Source organism: Oncorhynchus masou, chromosome 11 (assembly GCF_036934945.1).
Source record: "Oncorhynchus masou masou isolate Uvic2021 chromosome 11, UVic_Omas_1.1, whole genome shotgun sequence".
NCBI lineage: Eukaryota > Metazoa > Chordata > Actinopteri > Salmoniformes > Salmonidae > Oncorhynchus > Oncorhynchus masou.
This window is the reverse complement of record NC_088222.1, coordinates 18,707,874-18,722,859: the sequence shown is the minus strand read 5'-3', so window position 1 is coordinate 18,722,859 and position 14,986 is coordinate 18,707,874. Positions and strand designations below refer to the sequence as shown.

The window sequence follows — 14,986 nt, the reverse complement described above, 5'->3', positions numbered from 1 at the left end:
ACTGCCTGTTCAGGGGCAGAACGACAGATTTGTACCTTGTCAGCTCGGGGGTTTGAACTCGCAACCTTCCGGTTACTAGTCCAACGCTCTAACCACTAGGCTACCCTGCCGCCCCTGGCGGGACTTCAGCCCTTTACCCTGGCGGGACTTCAGCCCTTTACCCTGGCGGGCCTTCAGCCCTTCACCCTGGTGGGCCTTCAGCCCTTCACCCTGGTGGGACTTCAGCCCTTTACCCTGGCGGGCCTTCAGCCCTTTACCCTGGCGGGCCTTCAGCCCTTTACCCTGGTGGGCCTTCACTTCAGCCCTTCACCCTGGTGGGCCTTCAGCCCTTCACCCTGGTGGGCCTTCAGCCCTTCACCCTGGCGGGCCTTCAGCCCTTTGGTGGGCCTTCAGCCCTTTACCCTGGCGGGCCTTCAGCCCTTTACCCTGGTGGGCCTTCAGCCCTTTACCCTGGTGGGCCTTCAGCCCTTTACCCTGGCGGGCCTTCAGCCCTTTACCCTGGCGGGCCTTCAGCCCTTTACCCTGGCGGGCCTTCAGCCCTTTACCCTGGCGGGACTTCAGCCCTTTACCCTGGCGGGACTTCAGCCAGCTTTACAGACTAACACACATTCTCTGGCTGTCTCTAACTGTGTCTCCCCCTGCAGGCCAAAGTGAATAACGCCAGCCTGATTGGAGTCGGTTACACCCAGAGCCTCAGGCCAGGTGAGTAACAATCACAGCAGAGAAGGTTATGATCTAAGCACAACCGTCATGTTAGGTCTAGCTGTAGAGTTTAACACCTCCAGTAATATTATTCTCCTCTGTGCGTGTAGGTGTGAAAGTGACTCTGTCAGCCCTGATTGATGGGAAGAACTTCAACACCGGCGGTCACAAGGTTGGCCTGGGCTTCGAGCTGGAGGCATAAAGCAGGATGAAGACCCACCAACCAAGAGAAGAGCTCAGAACCAATCACACCTCCATTCCCAACCACATGCAAACCCTACCACAGCCCTTATCCAAAACCATCTTCATGTAGCCTCTCCATTCCTGCACCTCTGTCTCTCACTCACACACACACACACTAAGTGTTTAGGCAGGAATAGTCAAACCCGTGGCAGCCATGTCCGTCATGACTGAAGTAGCTAAATAACCTGAATGAATACTGAGAGACATTCTGTAATGTCATGGCCATTATATATTCTATCTCCTTTGGTTTAGATAGTTAGCTACCACTACCGTTCATCTTGTTTTAAAGAAAGTGTTTCAGTCTTCGAGGGGAAAGGCGGACACATAAGATGGATACTTCTCCTTTAACTGACGTTGTACAGAAACGCAGGGGAGTTTTGTCATCTGACTGGTAACTGAAGAGTCACATCTCAGTAGGGGTTTGGGGGAGTAGTCCTTTGGGAAACTTGTAGCTCGTATGCTTATGTACGTGTATATATTCCCCTTCGTCTTTCATTGTAAACATGTCTGAATGAATATCTGGAGTAGAACGGAAGGCTTGGTAAGAATGGAAGCCTCATGCATTTGAAGTCCAGTGTTCCCTCTGTCTGTTTCTTTTGTATTGGTTTGAGTATCAAATGTTGTATTTTGGTTGTGCTGTTGTCAGTCGTGGACCATGGTATCAGTTAAACTAGGTGTGATCATAGGATGTTTTAGTGATGTTGGACATTATGTACGACTCAATTGTATGTTTTCATATCACGGATGTAAACCGTTGTTGGTTTTGGTCGGGCTGGGTGGGTGGGTGGAAAGAGACCGGTTCAAGCCATAAGAAACAGGGTTGACGTAAGAACTATCTCATTTCAGACAATTTATGTTTTAATTCCTCATTTGACTGAAGTGAGATTTTAATTGAGTCCAACCTTGAGAAGGAATCCACCATTTGACCACTGCTCCCATCTGCTGTTACTGTAACCACTGAACAATAGGGGAGTCTGCAGGAGAGTTTCAGTAAGATTAGTATCGTCCGCTGAATGCAGTTCTACATGTGTCCCGAAACACTGAAATATTTTCCTCTCCTTTGCTCGGTTGCCACGCTTCTGTATATGCAAGCTGGTAGGTGAAAATAATATGGTGGAATCTTCCAGTAGGTTAGAATAGGTGGCATTTCTACAGTGTTGCTTTCATCTATCTAGTTAAGATCTGTGGTCACGTGAAGAGGGACGTGGACATGGCGCTATTTGAGAGTATTTTGAGCGACTCATGAGTTAGAATTTCTGTTCAGGGATTTCATTTAGTCTGTTCTAAAATGAGTGTCTTGGTGCCATTCTAGAATGTTGTTGTTGCTCATGCTACTTTGGACCGACACCCCTTCCTGGCTGCCATTGGTCCCATTGGGAGCCAATCAACACTCCCTGTCATTCCCACTCTCTGTACATAGTATACATATTCTCCTCTTAGTTTCACCACTCCTCCAGTCAGAAAACACTTGAAGGAATCATGTCAGAGGCCGTTGTGTGGAACTCAACTGTTTCCTTTACCAAGTCATAAACCAGTTATCCATTTATCTTTGTTTTCTTTCCATTTGTTGACATTGAATCACTTTGATTTTGTGTGTTTAGACACAGTACCACATTTTTTCCAACTTCAAGTAATGGAATTCTAATAAATAAACACCTTGACTTGATCATGTCGTTTTCTGTTTCTCAGAAGATATTTTCATTGTCCATTAACGCTGAAGTGAGAATAGTAGTGATAATTGCAGTATTTGGTTGTTGTAATAGTTTCCATATGTATTTAGAATGTCTAATTCTGGGGTTTCCAGAGAAATCTGCTTCTGCAGTCTGTCCCAAACCCTTGGTCACTGTCGACCAGACAGACTAATCATTTAGACAGGATGATAGTTTAATCAATACATTATTTTTGTTCACAAAATGCATCAAATACTGCATTACATTTTCCTGATCTGCTGTTGTCAATGCCACAGCCAGACTAATTTGGTCCAGTCATATATTACTTCTCTTGTCCTCTATCAGGAGTGGGTCTGTCTATTACCGTCAGTATTTTGACTAACAGCATCGTGGGAGAAGGGCACAGCCGTGTCTCACCATAACATCTGATTGTGACTTCACTCTGTACATGTGCAGGCTAGGATATTATCTCAACATCACCTCTTTTCCCTCTCATACCAAAATGGTAATTATCTATTCATCCAGTAATCAAGGGTCTTGTTTGGGAGGTTCAGTTACAGAACGTAGAAAACATGATTAGCCGTCATGGAGATACTCCTCATTCTCAGACATATACCTTTTTATTTAAAAATGTTTTTCAAGGATGGGTTCTGGCTTGTAACGTTGGTAATGTTTGCTTGGTGGATCATAAGAAACACCAAAAGGATGGAAATAGACCAGAACTGTCTTTTCTCAGGAGACATCTCATCTAATCACAACATTCCCCTGCAGTTCTAAGTCTCTCATAGCAGGTTGACCCTAGCAACCACCTGTTTACAACCTGTCCGGGCATACACGTGGCCCCCTACCACAGGGTAGTACTCTATCTCCCCCGCCAGCCTCTCAACGTTGGTACGGTCCGGGTAGAACCCCTCCCTTGTCATCTCATCCAGGAAGCACTCCATCACATTACCTTTCTCCAGCAGGGTCATTGGTAAGAGTTCAGCTTCTGCCCACAGTGGGTGGAGCTTCACCAGAGTGTTGCGCAACATCGGATTCAGCTCCTTGACGAGTTTGCCGTGGTGTCCAGATGCGGTCATCATGGAGTCGCTGGAGGAGTTATACAGCAGGTGCATGGTGATGTGGGTGTGTCCTTGGTTGCTCAGGAACAGGTAGACTGCGTTCAGGTATTCGTTGGAGCGGTTTGAGCGGACCAAGTCACTCAATGCATCAAGAAGCTCTGGGTAAAGGTGCTCTGCTTCGTCAAAGATGAAAAGAGGAATTTTCTCCTCCTCCTCTGCTCTCAACACTGTCTCTGACACTAAGATCGACAGGGCTCGGGCGCAGCGCCAGGCTTCGTCCTCCAGGGGGCAGTGGTGCAACACAAAGTACTGTAGAACCAGGGGCTCGCCTACCACCGAGCGGAAGTGGCCAGCCAGGAGTCGCCCTACGTGGCTCTTCCCCACGCCACTGGGTCCGTGTAAGGAGAGGACCAGGGGTTTACTGTGGACGTAGGTAGAGAGGTAGTCTCTGAGCTGGGCTAACAGAGCATCCATTGCTCCCTGCTGACCAAATACCTCCCTACACAGAGTCTTCTCTAATCCCCCCAGGTCATACTTCAGGACATGGTCATCAAGGTTCTCTATGGCATTATACACCTGGAGTGAAGGAGGGAGGGAGGATAGAAAGTACAGAATGAGACAAACACAGGCAAAGAGGATGACGAAGATGAACCACACACATTCACTCATTACCTGGAAGAAGAGGATGGTGCAGAGGAGGAAGAGGCAGATCTTTGCTCGGCTGTGTTCCTGTACGACGGGGGCCTTGCGCCCCCCTCCACTGGGGAACATGACCCGCCGCGACTTCTTCTTCTTCATCTTTAGGAAGAGCGACGATAAGGCAGAGGGGGAGCTGGAGGGGGTCTCGAAGGTGAAGATTTTGGGGCTGCTGCGAACAGGGGCACCAGTGTGGAGACCAGCCCCTAACACTAGCCCTCCTCCCCCCAGCCCGGCCAACTCCAGCCGTCGTTTCTTCATGGCCTGGTACTTCTGTTTGATGCGAACCACAGTACGCAGAGAGGACGAGAACTGGCAGAAACTCTGAGCGCCTTTCCCCAACCCCCTCGTTTCACTTTCTCCTTCATCTTTCTCCTTGTCCATCTCTCCGTCTATCTGGGACCCAAACATTCTGTCATAAACATCCTGGTCGCCCATCTGAAGGAGGAAAAGATGGGTTATTTATTGAATTACAGTCAGGATCACAATCTGTTGGTTTTTTTCCTCAAAAGAAAGAAAAATATGTTCTACTAAGCAAGAATGAATGTCAATGATTATCTTCTCTTAGATGCATTGGTTATAATATGATTTATTATTATTATTCATATCTTATTATTAAACATGCTATATGTGAATGCTAATGTTTAGCCGAGGTTATGATTTACTGTGGTGGTAAAGTTTAAATGGAAACCCAGAGGGTTACAGCTTGTCTGCTGCAACTTCCTTCTTAAACTTGACTTGCTAAACTAACTGCTTGTCACTGAACAGGTAGACGGGTGGGGAATATCCAATAATACACAATGTTAGTCAAATATGTCAGCATCGCATAGTACCTGATATCGTGACCTGGGAATGTAATTGTGTAAATATCTTTGACAAATATCCTTTTCAGTTCAAGTTGTGACATTGCACTTAGTTGCGTAATCCTTTCATTGCTGCTCAAACAGTCATTATATGTAGTCAGACTTGGTGTGTGTGGTTAATACTACCCTCAGCCATTTCCCCTAATCTGATAAAGGGTCAGATACTGAGACATACCAGACTGTGAGAACTCAGTTCATGTAACGTTTGACTCAAAACATTTCAATTGACCTACAAAGGTATCAGAGCATTTTCTCCCCTGATTGACAGATAATGATTACAGGAATACAAGTGAAGCTGTTGATCATGCCTTGCAGTTGCGACGATAGTTCTGTGTGGTATGAAATTCAATTAACACAGTTATTTCAGCACAGTTTTTAAACACAAAACACTTCAAAGATATATTGTCCTGTGTCACGGGAGACGATGCTTGGCCTGTATTACGGGAGACGATGCTTGGCCTGTATTACGGGAGACGGTGCTTGGCCTGTGTCACGGGAGACGATGCTTGGCCTGTATTACGGGAGACGATGCTTGGTCTGTGTCACGGGAGACGATGCTTGGCCTGTGTCACGGGAGACGATGCTTGGCCTGTATTACGGAAGACGATGCTTGGCCTGTATTACGGGAGACGATGCTTGGCCTGTATTACGGGAGACGATGCTTGGCCTGTATTACGGGAGACGATGCTTGGCCTGTATTACGGGAGACGATGCTTGGCCTGTGTCACGGGAGACGATGCTTGGCCTGTGTCACGGGAGACGATGCTTGGCCCGTGTCACGGGAGACGGTGCTTGGTCTGTGTCACGGGAGACGATGCTGGCCCGTGTCACGGGAGACGGTGCTGGCCCGTGTCACGGGAGACGATGCTTGGCCCGTGTCACGGGAGACGATGCTTGGTCCGTGTCACGGGAGACGATGCTTGGCCTGTGTCACGGGAGACGATGCTTGGCCCGTGTCACGGGAGACGATGCTTGGCCCGTGTCACGGGAGACGGTGCTTGGCCCGTGTCACGGGAGACGGTGCTTGGCCCGTGTCACGGGAGACGATGCTTGGCCCGTGTCACGGGAGACGGTGCTTGGCCTGTGTTACGGGAGACGGTGCTTGGCCTGTGTTACGGGAGACGATGCTTGGCCTGTGTTACGGGAGACGATGCTTGGCCCGTGTCACGGGAGACGATGCTTGGCCCGTGTCACGGGAGACGATGCTTGGCCCGTGTCACGGGAGACGATGCTTGGCCCGTGTCACGGGAGACGATGCTTGGCCCGTGTCACGGGAGACGATGCTTGGTCTGTGTCACGGGAGACGATGCTTGGCCTGTGTCACGGGAGACGATGCTTGGCCCGTGTCACGGGAGACGATGCTTGGCCCGTGTCACGGGAGACGATGCTTGGCCTGTGTCACGGGAGACGATGCTTGGCCTGTATTACGGGAGATGATGCTTGGTCTGTGTCACGGGAGACGATGCTTGGCCCGTGTCACGGGAGACGATGCTTGGCCTGTGTCACGGGAGACGATGCTTGGCCCGTGTCACGGGAGACGATGCTTGGCCTGTGTCACGGGAGACGATGCTTGGCCTGTGTTACGGGAGACGATGCTTGGTCTGTGTCACGGGAGACGATGCTTGGTCTGTGTCACGGGAGACGATGCTTGGCCCGTGTCACGGGAGACGATGCTTGGCCTGTGTCTGTACCGGTATGTTATCATTATAGTGCATTTATTTACAAAGTCTGATCAAGGTCTTACAGCTAATTACAGGAACTAACCCAATTACAACCCAAATAACACTGTATCAGTAATACAAATGCAATCTATACGTATTGTTAGGTTCTAATTTTTCAGAGTAAATAACTCACAGACACTAGAGAAGCTTAACCAAGTTGAATTCTTCCCAAAGGGTCGTTACAGCTGTAATTCAGACACCGACATGGTTTCCCCTGTGGTGGTATTCATACCCCACTTTGGATGGAGTCTCCTCCTTATCTCTAAACATTGCATCCTTCCTGCTAAGCAGGGAACTAAGTGATATGAGCCTTCAACGGTTTCTCCACTTATCAGTACTGTCACAAATGATTTCCCTGCACTCATCCCCTCATTATGGCACCCCTCATGTCTCTTGTGTAACTAATGTTCCTATTCTCTGAGTATAACAGTGTTCAAAGTTTACTCCAGAATCCAACAGTAAACACAACAAAAATATATAGTAAAAAGTAGATGGCAGTAGATATATTACAATGAGTGATGTCAAGAATCCAGTATATGAATACACAGTGTGAAAAACAGTATAAAAGAAACAGGAAGTGTCCAGTGTTTAATGTCTCTATATACATGGGACAGCAGCGTTGTCTGTGTGTGTATGTGTTTTGTGTGAGTGAGTCTTACTACTGGAGATGGGGTGATGGCTGGAGGTAGAGGCTGTTTTTCAGTCTCTCGATCCCCGCTTTGATGCACCTGTACCGTCTCTGTCTGCTGGATGGTAGCAGAGTGAACAAACCATGGCTCAGGTGGCTGAGGTCCTTGATGATCTTCCTGGCCCTCTTTTGACACTGAGTGCTGTAAATGTCCTGGATGGCAGGTAGCGTTCCCCTGGTGATGCGTTGGGATGACCGCACCACCCTCTGTAGAGCCATTCGGTTGAGGGCGGTGCAGTTGCTAGACAACATGTTTTCAATCTGTGCATCTGTAGAAGTTAGTGAGGGTCTTAGGGGCCATGCCGTAATTCTTCACCCGCCTGATGTTGTAAAGATGCTGTTGTGCCTTCTTCACCACGGTGTCGGTGGTGAAGAAGGTCCTCAGTGATGTGGACGCCAAGGAACTTCAAGCTTTTGACCCTCTTCGCTGCAGCCCCGTCGATGTGGATGGGGGCTTGCTCCGTCTTCTGTCTCATGTAGTCTACGATAAACTCCTTGGTTTTTCTAAGTCGAGGGAGAGGTTATTTTTCTGGCACCACTCCGCCAGGGTCCTCACCTCCTCCCTGTCGGCTATGTCATCACTGTTGGTAAACAGGCTGTCGTGTCGTCAGCTAACTTGATGAATGAGTTGGAGTCATACATAGCCAAGCAGTCATAGGTGAACATGGAGTACAGGAGCCCTGCACAGGAATACATTTTAAACCCAAGCCCAACACATGCCCGCGACGATCAGGCCCTACCCTACCCAGGCCCGATTGCTTCTAACAGATTTAAGGCTCGGCCCAGCACTGCCCGAAACATCAAATAAGAAATAACTTCCTCCGTTAGTAAATCCATTAGCTGCTCCTCTCTGTCTGTCATTCACTCCCTGCGCACATCTCGCTCTGCATGCACTCTGCTCATGGCAGCTTTGAGTCTATGAGTATCCATAGCAACTGCTCTGCTTGGGCTGCTCTGCTCAATGAAGAGAAATTAAAGAGCAGTTAGCTGTTAGCTACTTTGTCACTGAAAACTGACAAAACTCAAGGAACATTATTACTGTTTTCTGTGAAATAATCTATCCTGTTTTAAATGACGAAGTTGAAGCACTTCTGACACCATGTTATAATCTTAGTCAGATATGACTGTGCTGTGCAGATGGCTCAGCTTCAAAATGTTCCTGATCAATTTAGTAACTACCAAAACAAAGAAAGTCGCACACTCCATGTATAAACCCCCAGCAACCTAATGGGTATTTACCAACGTTTGGGCATCACTGTGCCTTCCTCAGGGTAATGTCATGAAAACTTGAACCAGGTTATGTAGACAAACAGTGCAATTAGTGCAACCAATGACAATAGTGAGGGGTGTTTCATAATGATTAAGTTAATTCAAATTAATTAGTTCAACTGTTAAAAAATATTATATGGCATATTAAATATATTACACTATTGCTATCATTTAGAAACATAATGGAATATTGTACATCATATTAGCATCAACATACATTATTGTTTCATTCAATTTCACATAATTTCATGTTTGTTACATGTAATCTTTTGGTTCAACCTTAATGTATAATGAGCATCATCAACAGGGGGAACATATTAGTTGTACGCTAATAAGCTGTAGAAATAATATATCAATTTATAAGACTTGTTTATAAAGGAAAAATATGTTCATAAGAAGGGCCTGAGATCAAAGTCAATATTCAGGCAACTAGGGGTCAATGTTATTAGATAGGATATCCAGTAAGCCTCCCTTTGTAGTAGTAGAATCTCGATGTTACCTCCTCTCCTTGGTAGAGCAACATGCTCAATGCCTGTGTATTTGAGGGAGGGGATTGGATGGTTAGCTTCAACAAAGTGAGCTGCTACTGGATAGTCAATGTTCTTACACCTGATTGAGCTGCGGTGTTCAGCAATGCATTGTTTTAATTGTCTTTTGTTTGTTTTACGTGGGCTTTTCCACATGAACAGGTGATGAGATTACTCCCTTGGTCTTGCATGAGATGATACCCCAAACAGGGATATTTCAAGCTGTATATGAATGTATGAAGAAAGATGTTTTTATGGTGCTACTACACTGTGCGCATGAGCCACAGTTGTAGTTCCCATTTGGGACAGGTGTTAAGAGTGTCTGAGTGGGCTCAGGGGGCATGTCAGATCTCACCAAACTATCTCCAGTATTGTGACCACGCTTATAGACCACCAGTGGCGGTTCCTTGAAGAGATGTGCATTTTTTTTGTTGATTTTTAATCGTACCCATTAGGTTGCTGGGGGGTTTATACATCGAGTGTGTGACTTTCTTTGTTTTGGTAGTTTGTAGTTTGTTCGCCGTTGGTCAGCACCTTCACACAGGCTAGTTTTTCTGGGTGTGCGCCAGCTCATGTTTTTTAATCTACTACGGATCAATTTAGTGACACCCAAGCCCTGCCTGTACCCTATTTATTGATGAAAAAACAGTCCTTACCCGGCCCTAAAGGCTCGTCGGGCTCGGGTCGGGTAGCAGAGCTCTACCCCCTGTTGAGGATCAGTGTGGCGGTGGTGTTGTAGTCTACCCTCACCACCTTGGGTCAGCCAATCAGGAAGTCTGAAACCCAGTTGTACATGGACGGGTTCAGACCCAGGGCCCTAAGCTTAGTGATGAGCCTGGAGGGCATTATTGTGTTGAAAGCAGAGCTGTAGTCAATGAACAACACTCTCACATAAGTTTTCCTCTTGTTCAGGTTTTTCCACAGTGGATCACACAATGCAGAATGAGGGAAGTGTGTCAGAGGAAGGCCCAAAAATGGTCAAAGACTCCAGTCACCCAAGTCATAGACTGTTCTCTCTGCTACCGCACGGCAAGGAGCGCCAAGTCTAGGTCCAAAAGGCTCCTTAACAGCTTCTACCCCAAGCCACTGCGGAACAATTAACCAATTATCTGGACTAATTGCATAGATTCTTTTTCACTGCTGCTACATGTACATACTACCACAATTACCTTGTCTAGCATATAACCCCGCACGTTGTCTCAGTACAGATACCCCCTGTATATAGCCTTGTTACTGTTATTTCATTGTGTTACTTTTTAAAAACTTTATTTAGTAAATATTATTTTCTTAACTGCGTTGGTGGTTAAGAGCTTGTAAGTAAGCATTTCACGGTAAGGTCTACACCTGTTATATTCGGCGCATATGACAAATACAATTTGATTTGATGATTTGTATGTCCACTTAGAGTTAGTCATCATTACTTTAAAGTGTGTTGTGATGTGTGCAAATCAGAGCTAGAGAGAGAGGGGAGAGAAAGAGAAAGGGGGATTACAGTGTGTATAAGCTCTTATACAAAGTGTGGATCTAATGTGAAAGTTGATTGGTTAAAAGCATATTCCAGCCGGTGTCTATTCCCGCAAGTTACCATCAGCTAAATCTATGACCTTAAAATGCCTATTTGCTCTGTTCCACCTGACTGCGCAATCCACTGTCTCATCAGCCCAGCCAGGCAATTTATAAACTCACATTTCTTTTAGACAGACAGGTAAAGCGTGCATATATTTTGCTGTCTTTCAGTTTGAAGTGATTGTGTTAGTTGTGTTGTTGGCTTGCTCCTTGAACAACAGTGTCCAGACGAGAGAGCACATTTTCTATGCCAGGCGAAATTATGCATCATTTGCTCATTGTTATGGAAGTATCCAAATAAATGTCACTAGAAAACAGCTTAAATTTATGCAATGCAGCTACATTACTGTTATTCTGACTTTTTGATGTGACTGTAAGTTAGCTGTAGTTGGCTAGCTAGCAAGCAAGGGATAAGAACATTGCCAGCCAGTATGGCAAGGGAACATTTAGGACGGACGACTGGGGCGTGTCCATAGATATGGAACAAAAAGACTGAAGGACTGGGTCACATCTCTGGCAACCGAACCGATAGAAGGAATGAACGACCAACCAGCCGGCTTGGGTAGCAACCCTAGATCTTGTGGAAGGATGAAATAGTATGAATAAATTCATCAAAATAAGTTTTTATCTCCTTTTTCTCCCCAATTTCGCGATTACGATCTTCTCATCGCTGCAACTCCACAACGGGCACGGGAGAGGCGTCCTCCGAAACATGACCAGCCAAGCCGCGCTTCTTAACACCAGCCCACATAACCCAGAAGTGAGCTGCACCAATGTGTGGGAGGAAACACCGTTCAACTGACAATCGATGTCCTGGCCTGACCAAAAGGTGTCGCTGGAGCACGATGAGCTAAACCCTCCCCTAACCTGGATGGCACTGTGCCAATTGTGTGCTGCCCTATGGGACTCCCGGTCACGGCTTGTTGTGACACAGCCTGGGTTCAATCCCTGTAGTGACGCCGCAAAACTGCGATACAGTGCCTTAGGCCCAAAATAACGTTTTTAATTAAAATATGTAAATCATTATTTGAATATGTTGGTAACTCGTTGTATAAAATTGATAATGCCCTCGATACCGGTGTTTGGAGGATATATTGGCAAGGTTTGCCGGCCAGAGAAGAAACAACACCCGTGCCAATATATCCTCCAAACACAGGCTTCTCGGGCATTATCACTTAAACATGATTCATGACACACCTGTTTGTTCTCAGATTAGAGAGTGTATGATCAAACACCTTTGCCAGGTGGGAGTGAGTGATGGCAGATTACAATTACATCATGGCCTTTCCCAGATATTAACAGCCTCTTATCACCATGTTAGTCATGCTCCACTCCAATATCAAACAGATACTGTAGATAGTGTTAATGACAGGATTTAGTCATGTTCTGAAAGTAGCGCTGACACCTCTGTGTTGCCATTCACACTGTATGTAATGTCACTCAGTTACTACTGATGAAACAGCTATGGCACATTTACGGAAATATTGATTGGTCCTTGTAAAATACATTTTATAAAGCATGTGTGCTGGCACCAACTTCTCCCTATTCCTTGCAGCACTCCAACCCCTCACACAAGACTGTTCATCATAAGGATTCACTGTGTAATAAATAAAGGAAACCTTTTCGATCTTTGCGGCCTTCGCGCAAAAAAACATTGTGAGAACTACCAAAGTCAAAGACCTCCAATATGCTGAAGACTGTGCCATTGTTACACACTCCAAAGCAGACCTCCAAACTGCTCTCAAAAGCTCCTCTGAAACATACAAGAGCCTGAACATAAATAAAACAAACCACCAAATCCAACAGTGACCTATGATGAATGTGAACCACTTGACAACGTGGAACACTTTGCCTACCTCAGCAGCCATCTCGCCTAATGAGTCACCACTAAGGAAGAAATGCAGCACACGATAGGCTGCACAAGCACAGCCTTTGGAAAACTAATGGATTTTCAAAAACCACGATCTCAGAACGTGTACAAGGCTGTCATAATCTCAACCATCTCTACGGCTGTAAAACGTGTACAAGGCTGTCATAATTCCAACCATCTCTATGGCTGTAAAACGTGTACAAGGCTGTCATAATTCCAACCATCTCTATGGCTGTAAAACGTGTACAAGGCTGTCATAATTCCAACCATCTCTATGGCTGTAAAACATGTACAAGGCTGTCATAATTCCAACCATCTCTATGGCTGTAAAACGTGTACAAAGCTGTCATAATCTCAACCATCTCTATGGCTGTAAAACGTGTACAAGGCTGTCATAATTCCAACCATCTCTATGGCTGTAAAACGTGTACAAGGCTGTCATAATTCCAACCATCTCTATGGCTGTAAAACGTGTACAAAGCTGTCATAATTACAACCATCTCTATGGCTGTAAAACGTGTACAAGGCTGTCATAATTCCAACCATCTCTATGGCTGTAAAACGTGTACAAGGCTGTCATAATTCCAACCATCTCTATGGCTGTAAAACATGTACAAAACTGTCATAATCCCAACCATCTCTATGGCTGTAAAACGTGTACAAGGCTGTCATAATTCCAACCATCTCTATGGCTGTAAAACATGTACAAAGCTGTCATAATCCCAACCATCTCTATGGCCGTAAAACATGTGCAAAACTTTCATAATCCCAACCATCTCTATGGCTGTAAAACGTGTACAAGGCTGTCATAATTCCAACCATCTCTATGGCTGTAAAACATGTACAAAACTGTCATAATCCCAACCCTCTCTATGGCTGTAAAGCGTGTATAAACAACAACACTTTCTGAGAAAGATACTAAACATCAGGTGTGAGGATCGACGGACCAATGTCAGTGTCCTGACCCATGCCAACATCCCCAGTGTAGGATCCAAAATCATCTGGCACCAACTCTGGGAAGCGTAAACCTTATCAGTAAACAATAGTCAATAAGCTCATTTTTGTGTTTTCACCTCTAATTGTTCAGGTCAGGATTTGGGGAGGGTAAACTGATCATAGATCTGTGCCTACTGCCTAAGGAAAAGAACACAGCCACATACAGTCCCAGCTAAATATTTCATCTGATTTCTCCCACTAAAGAGTGTGAAACAAACAAGATAACCCATAAACATATAGCTCACCTACTTTAACACCACTGCATTTACCTTGGCACCAGTCTCACTCACCGGCCGTGTGCAGGCCTGGCACGCAGAGCTAAAAAAACGCACATCAAACAAGCCACTGGAGATGAACCGAAGGCTGAATGTTGAGAGTAATTGCTTTCTAGCTAGTCTGGCGAGCTTGTTTACCTTGGCACTAACTTTAGCTCTGCTGCTGGGAAACCTTACTCACTTAGTGTCAGCCATTCTCTGACCAAGTGCAATAGAATTAGACTAACTACACCTTAGTGTGTCCTGCAGCCAGGTGAGCTGATATCATCTTAACCCCCTCCTTCACATTTTGTGTCCTGAGAGGGGCTGGCTGGCATTCCACACATTCTACAGCCTTTCCAGGTGTCTTTCCCTGGCTGCATTCTCGAAGTTCTGTATCCCCCTCTCTCTCAGACCTCCACTGCTCTCTGCTGACTACATTTCCTTCCTGGAAGGGTCCTAGCTGCTAGGTACACACGTGAGCTTTTCTGACCCTGAGAGTGAGAGAAAGAGAGGGAGATTGTGTAGGACTAGAGACCCAGCTGCAAATATGTCACCCAAAAAACAGTGTAAGCAAGAAGAGAGAGATAGGAGCGGGGAAAGAATCAAAACAGTATACAGAAAGAGAAATGCAGAGTAATCAGTTACCTTAAATGTATAGGTAATATCAAGCCTCCTATAGACTGATAGGTCTTCACTCGGCTCGCACCAAGATTTTTGTTGGGAGAGAACAATAAAGTAAGTCCTTCTCTTGAACTTCATCAGCATATAGTGAGTTGCTAGACTAAGACTGCTATACAACCACTCCTATCATTCTATCTCACCCTCCCCATTCTCGCTTATGTCCTCTGCAGTCTCCT

The 14,986-nt window shown here is 45.9% G+C and overlaps 2 protein-coding genes across 3 annotated transcripts in view; one reads left to right on the top strand and one right to left on the bottom strand.

Moving 5' to 3' along the window:
* The window catches only part of LOC135548255 (voltage-dependent anion-selective channel protein 2-like), a 20,511-nt gene extending 17,900 nt beyond the window's left edge, over positions 1–2,611 (top strand). The window contains exons 7-8 of the mRNA XM_064977652.1: positions 645–702; positions 813–2,611. Coding sequence (XP_064833724.1) covers positions 645–702; positions 813–904 — 150 coding nt within the window. The 3' untranslated portion in view covers positions 905–2,611. The remainder of the gene's footprint in view (positions 1–644; positions 703–812) is intronic.
* On the bottom strand, positions 1,845–14,986 carry LOC135548254 (torsin-4A-like). 2 transcript variants are annotated; one of them, XM_064977651.1, is made up of 4 exons: positions 14,775–14,986; positions 7,616–8,240; positions 4,349–4,810; positions 1,845–4,252 (listed from the first exon to the last, which is right to left on the bottom strand). In XM_064977651.1, exons 3-4 carry the CDS (start codon positions 4,808–4,810, stop codon positions 3,398–3,400), a joined length of 1,317 nt encoding a protein of 438 aa, XP_064833723.1. In that variant the 5' UTR covers positions 7,616–8,240; positions 14,775–14,986; the 3' UTR covers positions 1,845–3,397. The 2 variants fall into 2 exon arrangements, with proteins under 2 accessions (XP_064833723.1, XP_064833722.1); XM_064977650.1 differs by lacking the exon at positions 7,616–8,240.

Bases quoted from the DNA above. Each gene is read 5' to 3' on its own strand.
- LOC135548254 (XM_064977650.1), bottom strand. From the start codon at position 14,894: ATGCTGATGAAGTTCAAGAGAAGGACTTACTTTATTGTTCTCTCCCAA. The intron at 4,811-14,774 runs GTAACTGATTAC...TTCCTCCTTCAG, and splicing joins ATATTACCTATACATTTAAG to ATGGGCGACCAGGATGTTTA. The intron at 4,253-4,348 runs GTAATGAGTGAA...CCTTCACTCCAG, and splicing joins GCACCATCCTCTTCTTCCAG to GTGTATAATGCCATAGAGAA.